This window comes from Folsomia candida, unplaced genomic scaffold (genome assembly GCF_002217175.1).
Source record: "Folsomia candida strain VU population unplaced genomic scaffold, ASM221717v1 Fcan01_Sc009, whole genome shotgun sequence".
In the NCBI taxonomy this organism is placed as follows: Eukaryota; Metazoa; Arthropoda; class Collembola; order Entomobryomorpha; family Isotomidae; genus Folsomia; species Folsomia candida.
This window is the reverse complement of record NW_019091201.1, coordinates 1,509,249-1,519,936: the sequence shown is the minus strand read 5'-3', so window position 1 is coordinate 1,519,936 and position 10,688 is coordinate 1,509,249. Positions and strand designations below refer to the sequence as shown.

General features: G+C 36.8%; 2 protein-coding genes across 3 annotated transcripts; one reads left to right on the top strand and one right to left on the bottom strand.

Moving 5' to 3' along the window:
- The first annotated feature begins 1,843 nt into the window (after positions 1-1,843).
- Positions 1,844-5,644, top strand: LOC110854091 (sodium-coupled monocarboxylate transporter 1). The gene is made up of 12 exons (XM_022102490.2): positions 1,844-2,837; positions 2,914-2,979; positions 3,079-3,130; positions 3,196-3,263; positions 3,345-3,499; positions 3,573-3,713; positions 3,778-3,886; positions 3,958-4,067; positions 4,132-4,312; positions 4,393-4,479; positions 4,536-5,042; positions 5,110-5,644. The coding sequence occupies exons 1-12, from the start codon at positions 2,007-2,009 to the stop codon at positions 5,278-5,280; spliced, it is 2,478 nt and encodes an 825-aa protein (XP_021958182.2). The 5' UTR covers positions 1,844-2,006; the 3' UTR covers positions 5,281-5,644.
- LOC110854092 (baeyer-Villiger monooxygenase) lies at positions 5,469-9,897 on the bottom strand. 2 transcript variants are annotated; one of them, XM_022102491.2, is made up of 9 exons: positions 8,460-8,919; positions 7,609-8,377; positions 7,360-7,532; positions 7,080-7,278; positions 6,851-7,007; positions 6,559-6,772; positions 6,239-6,471; positions 5,992-6,165; positions 5,469-5,915 (listed from the first exon to the last, which is right to left on the bottom strand). In XM_022102491.2, the coding sequence occupies exons 2-9, from the start codon at positions 7,707-7,709 to the stop codon at positions 5,616-5,618; spliced, it is 1,551 nt and encodes a 516-aa protein (XP_021958183.2). In that variant the 5' UTR covers positions 7,710-8,377; positions 8,460-8,919; the 3' UTR covers positions 5,469-5,615. The 2 variants fall into 2 exon arrangements, with proteins under 2 accessions (XP_021958183.2, XP_035710681.1); XM_035854788.1 differs by lacking the exons at positions 5,469-5,915; positions 5,992-6,165; positions 6,239-6,471; ... (2 more) ...; positions 7,080-7,278; positions 7,360-7,532 and adding an exon at positions 9,340-9,897 and having other exon boundaries at positions 7,879-8,377; positions 8,460-8,943.
- Between the last annotated feature and the right edge of the window lie 791 nt (positions 9,898-10,688).

The window sequence follows — 10,688 nt, the reverse complement described above, 5'->3', positions numbered from 1 at the left end:
GCTGACCCTGATTTTACCTAGTATACATTATTGCTGACCCTGATTTTACCTAGTGTACATTATTGCTGACCCTGATTTTACCTAGTGTACATTATTGCTGACCCTGATTTTACCTAGTGTACATTATTGCTGACCCTGATTTTACCTAGTGTACATTATTGCTGACCCTGATTTTACCTAGTGTACATTATTGCTGACCCTGATTTTACCTAGTGTACATTATTGCTGACCCTGATTTTACCTAGTATACATTATTGCTGACCCTGATTTTACCTAGTGTACATTATTGCTGACCCTGATTTTACCTAGTGTACATTATTGCTGACCCTGATTTTACCTAGTGTACATTATTGCTGACCCTGATTTTACCTAGTGTACTTCATTTCTGACCCTGATTTACCTAGTGTACTATATTGTTGACCCTGGCGGTACGGCCCTCGGGCCGTACGGCCTGGAGAGTGTCTCTCCACCTCTCTCCACCGTCGCTACGGCGCTGATTACATGCATCCCATAAATAATGTAGGAAGGAAGGAAGGAAGGAAGGAAGGAAATGTTAATAGGATTTCAATTTTATTAAAAGCCTCTAATTTGTCCTTACAACTTTTGAACAGTGTAAAAAAACATGCGAAAATCACGTTACTTTTAATTTGAGCTTCATAATAACATTGCAAAATAGTAAATTTGTATATATGATTATTGGATCTAATTGTAACGTATTGATGTTTTTCTACAATTATCTAATTATTTCTGGCTTCAACAGGATAAAAACATGCATAAATTTATGCACCTAAATACATATGTAAGTAGACTAACATTCGGAATGATTATATTATTTGCAGTCAAAACTTCCCATGATGCATCAGAGGCAAATGTTATGAACCACTTGAGCTACATACAGCAGTTCGATCAATAGTGAGTTGGTTGGTGAACATGAGCAATAATTTGAGCTGAATTTATTTTATGATCCGTTGTAAAACTTAATTTGACTGAAGAACTGAATAAAAATCAGAGTAATGGCAACAATCCTTCTATATGTTTCGCAATAATGTGCTATGAAAAATTGCAGGTCATTTAATCCACAAAGACGAACGGGACTCACACAATCGCATCTCAATTACAGCAATTCCTGCTGCATTTTAATAATATCTCCTTCTTTTTTTAGTTATCAATGTAAGTGCACACCCCACCAAAAGTTAGCAGAGCGTAGCGTGGACATCAATTAAGGTGGTCGAAGCTTATAACAAGTCAAGAATGATGATAAATGTGAATGCTAGAACCAATTATAAATAGGCACACTCAAAATGGAAACAGCTTTTCAAAGTGTCGAATTCTAATAATTTTGGTGCATGAAATTCAAAATTCGTTCCCTGCTCTTACTTTTAATTTGAGTTACTAACTAGTTTTCTAAATTAAATTACGCTTACAAATCATTTATGATATGTTTGACAGATTTTGATTTCAATCTGATTACACATGTTGTGCACCTCTTCAGCGCGTATTTACTTGTAACGCGTTCATAAGCACGCACAATTTGCTGCCAAAGTTATTCGTGTAAGATTATACACTTATTATTCTGAAAATCATATCTGCTACATAGACGAGAATAATTATCAAAAACAATATGAATTAGTTTCACCCCTCATTCTCCTTAAACCTTGCAATGTGTAGCATGCTCTAATAATCAGAACGATTAATTTGAAGTTTATATGATTTCGAAAATGATGAAAATGATGTTTCTGTCTGTATTAGTTTTCAGTTTCAAGCGCAATGTTGCTTTAATAGTAGTTGTGCAGTCCAAGTTGTAATAAGGCAACATTGTTGTATAAATATTAAACTAGTAAGATTTGTCCTTGGCAAAATGTCTCGGCGACAAACTTGCATTAAACTCATTACAATATGCATAAATCTAGAACATTACACGATTTTCAAGCAAGACGCGAGTGACTAACTTGTTTGTGAGAGTGAAGAAAGATAAACAAATTTCTGAAATCTGATACTTTGCAAAAATGGGTTATATTTCAGATTCATTCACGAACGACAACCGATTGGACTCTGACTTTCGTGATGATGAACCAGATTTCTTCAGACCGGAGACTCCATCGTCGTCTTCGTACTCGGTGGAGTTCTATTCTCCATTCTTTTTGCAAAGACAGGCTGGAAATACGTTCTCATTTGTTGAAAATTTTGCGGATAAAGCAGCAAAGATGGATACGACTCAAAATTCCATAGTTCCAGACGATAATCAGAGTGATTTTTCAAGTTATGATGACATTCCGTCAACAATTTCCCTTGTGCGACCGGAAAACGGTTTACGTAACGTTATTCAGAACACAACCACAACAATAAATCAATTTTTCGAAAATCTTATAAATCAAACAGCCGAAATTGGAAATGTTACTTCAAAAAATGGAGAATTATTGGATATAAATTATGATTCTTCTACTGAAGTTTTGCAGACCATTCTTAACAACAAAACTGCAACAGTGCTCGTTCAGAATCATGCATTTGGGAAATTGGACGCTCCCGAGTATGCCGTTTTTGGAGGAATTTTGCTGCTGTCCAGTCTTATCGGAATATTTTATGGGTGTTGTGCTAAAGGACAGAAATCTACGGCAGATTATTTAATTGCAAATCGTCAATTGAACACAATTCCAGCCGCTCTTTCCCTCTTGTGCAGTTTCATATCAGCAATAACGATTCTTGGAAATCCGTTAGAAATTTATTTTTACGGAAGTTCCTACAGTTTGATTGTGGTCACGTTTATCCCCTTAACACTGACCTTGGCGTTCTTCTTTTGCCCTGTGTTTTTCAACTTGCAATTGACATCTGCATATGAGGTAATGAAATTTGATACTATTTTCTACATATGTAAATAAGAGGGGATTTGAGAATTAATAAGATTTAATGTTCCAGTACTTTGAGCTACGATTTAACAGAACAGTTCGAACTGTTGTTTCAACGGTTGGGATTTTGCACTATGTAAGATATTTTTAAATTATTAAAGCAAATGAATTTCAAACTTGAAAATCTTTCAAAAATTTCAAAAATTTTTTTGAACAATGAATTTTTTTCATGAAGGTTGTATACTTATCCATCGTTGTGTATGGACCAGCTTTAGCTATTGGTCAAGGTATGTGATCCATATGTTCACTAATTTAACTACTAACTTAATCGATGATGTATGTAAATTTTCAGTGACGGGAATCAATACAAGAATTTCTACTGCAGTAATTTTTTTAGTTTGCATCTTCTATTCGACACTGGTAAAAATGATTTATTAGTCATATAATAATTATTTTTTCGTATTTAAAGGCAAAAATAATTAGTACTTGATTTGAAAACAGGGCGGTCTGAAAGGCGTAATTGCAACGGATGCACTTCAAGCTATCATAATGATTGGCTCTTTGGTGACCATCGTGTGCAAGGGGACGCAGGATATGGGCGGAATCGTCGCAGTTTGGAACACTGCGGAAAAATATGAACGTACCAATTTCTTAAAGTAATTATTCAGTTATTATTCGAGATTAGAATATGTGAGGACAGTTTCATTTATTTGTTTGTTTGTATCGTAGTTTTGACCTTGACCCACGTACGAGACACACACTTTGGACCGCAGTGATTGGAGGATATCTGCAATGGTTGCCAAACTTTGCGGCTACTCACGCCCAAGTGCAGCGTTACTTATCAATGCCTTCTCTGGCGAGTATTAGACGGTAAGTTATTTGCATAAATAATTGGTATCGATATTTTTAAAAAATTACGAATGTATATTTTCAGAGCTCTAGCTTTAAATCTACTGGGACTAATATTGATATTTGGCCTATGTTATTGGGCTGGAATGATTTTATTTGCAAAATACCACGACTGTGATCCAGTTATGACGGGGGTAAATTAATTACACAATTTTATTTGCAGAGTTTTTATTTTACTGTAATTTATATATTATTTTATTTCCAGGCGGTTACAAGACCGGATCAGCTCCTCCCACTTTTTGTTATGCAATCCATGGGAAAGTATCCAGGGTTGGTAGGATTGTTCATTTCGGGGTTATGCTGTGCTAGCTTGAGGTATGCAAATTAGGTAAATCATTGTCTACTATAGATTTTTATGACCACATTTGAATTTGCATAGTTCCGTGTCAACTGGACTAAACGCCTTGTCAGCCATTTGTACGTATGACTACGTGCGAAATTGGATGCCACTTTTGAGTGACCAAACCCTGTTAAAATTTTCAAAAGCATTCTGCGTTCTTTTTGGATTGATTTCATTTGGACTGGTGTTTGTGGCTGAAAATCTTGGAAATATTTTACCGGTAAAAAAATAGAAAAATTGCTCTACATAAAAGTGTATCATATACAAGATGAAAATCCAAGTACTTATTTCTCCTTCCAGGCAGCATTCTCTATCGCTGGAGTCGTCGTTGGTCCTACGCTCGGGGTCTTTACGCTCGGAATGAGTTTCCCTTGGGCGAATTCTAAAGTAAACTCGTAATAGTTATCATTTAGACGCATTATTTAAACAATTTTATAATTCAGGGCTCATTACTCGGACTCTTATCTGCATTTTTCATCATGATAACCCTCGTGATTGGGAACCAGCTCGCCGCCTTTGAAAAACTTCTCCCAGATCAGACCCTTCCCGGCTTGAGCACTGACGGATGTCCGGTTGACGTCGCTGTGAACTTTCTCCATTCTAATTTATCCGTGTTCTTATCCCAAAACCAAAGTTTCCTCATATCCCCTGAAAGACAGATTGGGCACTTGGAAGAACTCGGGAACGAATTCGTCCTAGCGCTATTCTCAATTTCGTACATGTGGTATCCTGGCTTGGGATGCATTCTTACCATAGTTTTCGGACTCTTGTTCAGTCTCATGATAGGAAGTTGTAACAATTTCCCACGCGTATGCCCTGATCATTTAAGTCCTCCGATGCTCTGGTTGTGGGTGAAATTATTTCCGTCCCACGTCTTGAAATGGATTGACATTGAGATTGACGACTTTCCGATGATTTCCGCACTTTCGTTGCATAGCGCAACATTAAGTGTATGTTTATCACGGAATAATTTACGTATTTATACATGACCTAATTAATCTTTATAACTTTTTACAGCTCCGAAGTAGTGATTTCAGTTTCAGAAAGGACAATTTCAGAAAGGAGTCTGTCTGCGATATGAAATTGAAACGGATAGCAATTTTGCCTCGTCAAATTCAATTTCCGCATCCACGACAAACACATGTTCCCAGTTTTGGAACTTCAACTGCGACAGATTCACTTTCTTAAGAACTGATTTCGTACTTATGTAGTTGACAACGAGGTGAGGTTATGTTTTAGGATTCCGAGTACATATTTCAGCGATGGGCGCAAAAAAGTCCGGTACATATTTAGAAAATATGTATTGTTTCACGGTACAAAACTGATCAGCCCAAGTATTTCTAGTCGTCTATAAAAATAATTTCAGGGAAAAATAATGTACCAAACTATTTATGGAAATATTTATTTGTTCAGTTCAAACGTTACGTGGAGAATTTATTCTTTTTGTAATTACCTATTTCTAGATATTTGCCTCTTTATTAGCTAAAACAATCTAGTTAAATTAATTGTATAACACAAAGTGTTCAATTAAAATCAAAATCGTTTACACAAATTTTCCTTGTATTGTTCCAATACGAAATTGAACTTTTGGGATACAACGCAGTGATAATACCTTTCGCATCATCTGCAAACCAAGAACCGCACTTGAAATTTCCATAAACCGTTTTCATCATGGCGTTCTTCATGGCGTTCATGTAGTCAATCTCGACATTTTTCTTAACTGCGAAATAATTTGCGTTTCTAGACTGCATTTCTCGAATCACTTTAATCATCCAGTTTACTTGGCATTCAATTTGAAATATTCCAGAGTTGTGATTCACATCCTGTGCAATAAATTCGCATAATTAAATACGTATGGTAATTTCGTGAGAATATTTTGCATATCATATCATCACTTACGCTGCCTGGACCGAGTAGTGTGAATAAATTTGGCATGGAATTGCTCGTAATTCCCAAATATCCTGTTGGGCCATCGTTCTTCCATTTTTCCAAAATGTTTTCGCCATCCTTTCCGATGATTTCCATCGGAGCGAAATAATCATGTACTCGAAAACCAGTGGCAAGGATCAAAATCTAATAAATATGAGTAAAAATACTGATTATTATGAACTTGCTTGTGACAATAAATAAGCAATATGTTACGCACATCAATCTCATCTTCGCCATCCAGCGTCCGTATAAAGTTACCACCAATTTCCTGAATTTGGTTCGAAATTACTTTGACATTAGGCTTATCCAGCGCTCGATAATACTTATTGGAAATTCCGACCCGTTTACATCCAAATCTGTAACTAGGAACTAGTTGTGGTCGTATGTCGGGGTGATTTTTAATCAAATTGTTGACATGATAGTTTCCCAATCCTGTAGCGATTACGTTTCCTGTTGAAATATGTATTTATGTATTTATACACATATAAATGTGATAAATAGTCACGAAATGAATATTGCAAAACAAGGAAGTAGTACCAATCTTGCTTAAAGTTGTGCTATACATGAATACTGGGAACATGACTTCATTCAGCAAAAACAGCGTCTTCCTGTATGTAGACTGAAGTCCTGGGAAAGTGGCGAATGACCACTTTGTAAAATTTGTAAATCTTGATTGAAATGAAGGGATGACCCAAGCGGGTTGTCGCTGGTAGCACAAAAGCTTCCCCACTTTCCCAACAATGGATGGGATCTTTAATTACAACATGCAATTAATTATTCAAAATATAGCTAAATCAGAGATACAAAATCATAGACAAATTAAGCATACCAATTGAATTGCAGTGGCCCCACTGCCCACAACGGCTACCGTTTTCCCCTCAAGTTTAAGATCAGCATCCCATTGTGCAGAGTGGACCAGAGGACCTTCGAAAGATTTAAACTCTTCCGGAATTTGTGGTTGTCGTAGTTCACCACTGCCATTTATTCTGTGTAAAAGTTACAAGAATTGTCAGTAATCTCATGAAATAATTGTAGAAATTGGGAACATTTGGGCTTACACAATGTCGTAATAGATTTCGGTGGTGATATCGTTGGTCAGATCAGTAACGCTGACTTTCCATTTTCTTTCACTTTCTTCCCACTTGAGCTGATTTACTTGGTGGTTGAACTTGGTATATTTGTAAATGTCAAACTTTCTCGCGACGGTTTTCATATATTCTAAAATCTCTGGTTGAGATGCAAACTCTTTTGACCAATCTATGGATATAGGAAGACGAAAATGTAAGTTTGCTAGCTCCCAAGTAATTTATTTTACGATAGCTTCTGATCTTATATTACCTGGTTTCTGTGCAAAAGAGAAGCTGTACAAATGACTTTGAATGTCGCAGGCACAGCCTGGATAAGTATTTGAGTACCACGCACCTCCGACATCCTTGTTCATCTCGTACACGGTAAAATTAATGGTTTTTAGCTTTCTTTGTATTTGAGCTGCTGCACAGAGTCCCGAAAATCTGTTGGGTTGAAATTATCAATTATTTATTTCATTAACTATACATTTATCCATTGATAACTTGTCTAAATGCTTACCCCGCTCCAATAATACATATTTTTGGAAAACTTTCTCCATCGAGACTCGTCTCATCTTGCCTCATCTCAAAATTGTGAACTTTCTCCATTGTTTTTATCATTAAAAATATAAATTACTTGAAAATAGTGTAAATGAAGTGTATGCAGTCGTGTCCATATCTCGAGGAGGAATGATTGTTGCATGCAAATCAGGTCGTTAGCTGTGCACGATTCCAGATTACACTTTGTAGCAATACCACACACACCACAATTTTTTTCATGGGAATAATATTTCGTTTCACAAACATTTTATTCACATCTTTATAAAAAGCTTATTATACTTTATCATACAACCGAGGAATCATGTATCAACTGAATTTCACTAATAATACACTCCAACAATTTCTTTGCATCCTCTAACGAAGGAATTACCCCTTCATCCGGACTAACAGTGATGCTCAGGCTTTCACCACAGCTCAGAAATGCCACCCCCATCCCCACCGGCCCTTTGCCATAACCACCTTCAAACGTTGGTGACTGCGTAAGTGGATGGTCAAATATGTCGAGTGGACGATTCGGGCCAGGAATAGTGGACAAAAGAATACTTGTCGGCGCCCCTTCCAGGACGAAACTCATGGCTGGATTTGGCAGCATTCCAGCAAGAAACGTGATGACGTAGTTGTACGCTGGAACGGAGGATTGCTTCAGTCGTACAAACTGGTCATTGAGGTCCTGCAGTCGGCGTTCATTGTCCGATATCCCAGTTGCAAGTTCAAATGTGGCAAATGTGCTGGAGGAGCATGCAATAATGGATAGATAAGGATACATGCATATATTGGGGATCTTGTTTTTGGAGGTATATAGCAACTTACAAATGATTTTTAAGCTTGAGTATGTGATGGCCAGGCCAAGGAAGTGGAATGGTGGCATCAATACTTTGAGGTACATCGAGCTTCTTGGACATTAAATAATTTCTTATCCCACCCGTCAGCCCGGCCATTACGACAGCCGTGAATAGCGTTCCACTTCGTTTTGCTGCATCTTTTACTATTTTTACAGACATGACAGCATTTACGGGGTGTCTTTTCCCCAATAAGTTGCCCTTAGTTTGAGGATGGTCTGGGTGGAAAATGTTGGCCGGGTCCATTTTTGGCATCTGGTTTATTGTTGTGGAAGGAAATTGGGCAAATAGCTTTGTGAATACGGCAACATTTTGGAAGGGCGTTAAAGGTTTCGATATTGCGTGCGGAACTGCACCGACGACGTCGGTTATGTTGGAGCAAGAGAGCCAAATTGTTTTTATGATGGAAAATCCATCCAAAACACCGTGATGAAATTTTCCAATCATAACGGACCCTATAAAAGTTGAGATTATTTTATCCACGTGGCGATGTCAAAATATGAGCAAAAAGTGTGGAAATTGATAGTATTTGTTAATCCACATACGTAGACTTAGTAATTACAAGTCTACAGTTTAATTTCAATGAAACTGAGGGTAATTGTCCAGTAGGCCTATTTACTTATTAATTCATCTATGTATGTATCAACAGGTTTAACAGGTTTAAATAATTTCATGCAGAAATTTTGCGTATCAAGGAAAATATTAGCAAATAACAGGTTTGCCAAAATTAAGACATATAATTCCAAGAATCCCTAGTGAAATAGTCAAGTAGCATGCAACACTTGAAGCTTTCCGTAGTTGTAAATATTATGCTAATTCAGTATCATTATCGTTTATATGATTGGACATACCCATCGGTTTATTCTCAGCTTCTTGGTAATTCCGGACCAAAATAGTTTCCCAGTAACTCCTCCTCGGCTGATACGGCTCGGTCAGTAACTTGCGACGTAAATGATACAAATCCTGTGGCGTCACTATCTCACGGTTATTATTCGTCCATTCTCGAACATGGTTCATTATATCAAAGTTCTCTTCCCACTTTCTGAACACAAAACCACCCCAATTCTCAAAGTACTGCATAAGACGGGCACATTTATGCTGAGAAGATTGCGTCACATTTCCACCAAACAATTGTTGAAACATTCTCCTCTGAAACGTCTCCAGATTCGCGTCCCCCTCGAAAAATGCGCAGATAACGATGGTCGAATTTGGGTTTGTGCAAACCGTATCGTTCGCAAATACGGAATCCCTCGATGATACGATTGATATGAAATCGGGTCTTATGATTTTGGCAAGTATGGAAATAAACCAGCGATATATGGCGAGGGGGATGAAAGTAATTGATAAAACTGGAACTATCACAAACACCATAATTAAAATGTTTACTACTGTTATGAGAATCTTAAGGGGCAACATTTCGTCAAAATATGGTTAAATCAGGAAACGAAATACGTAATGGCAAAATTAAGCAGGATATGCGAATGTCTATCCTGCTTGAGAATTTTGGATGTTGTGGTCCACAATAATTACGAATATTTTCATGCGGAGCAAGTTACACGCTCTTCTTATCATAGCCACGCTCATGTATTTACATATTTAGACATGTATTTCCAGCTCTTACATAAAATGGGTATTTTTTATGATATGTACGCCGTAAAAGCCATGAGTATAGGTACGCAGGGGGTTGGTTGATCTTTCAGTGGCAAACCGTCCAAAGGATAAGTAATTCGTCACATATTTCAGAAATAATAAGTAGTTAAATACATTAATTACATTAATTATAATGAATATTGGGAAATATCAATATGCAAGGATTCGCTAAAGAGGTAAGTGATAGATAAGAGGCAATAATTAATAACAAGTTAAAGTGCATCGCGTGGGGATTTCCGAAGTAAATAGATCTTTGGTCTCAAGTAGTTATTAAAAGCACAAATGACTATAATTTACAATTCCAGTTCACTTATAGTCAGTTTAGGGTAAGAAAAGATGACAGTTTATTTGACACTATCCCATCAATAGAAATCTTTAATTGGATGGAATATGCATCTAAACTGCCGTATTTTTCAGTCATTTTGCATACAAAGTATAAAATATATACAAAATTATTGAAAACGATATCTACTTTAATGATAAGTAATTGAAGTTTATTGCGTGAAATGTAAGTCAGAAAATAATAAACCACCCGAAATGCGCTGTCACT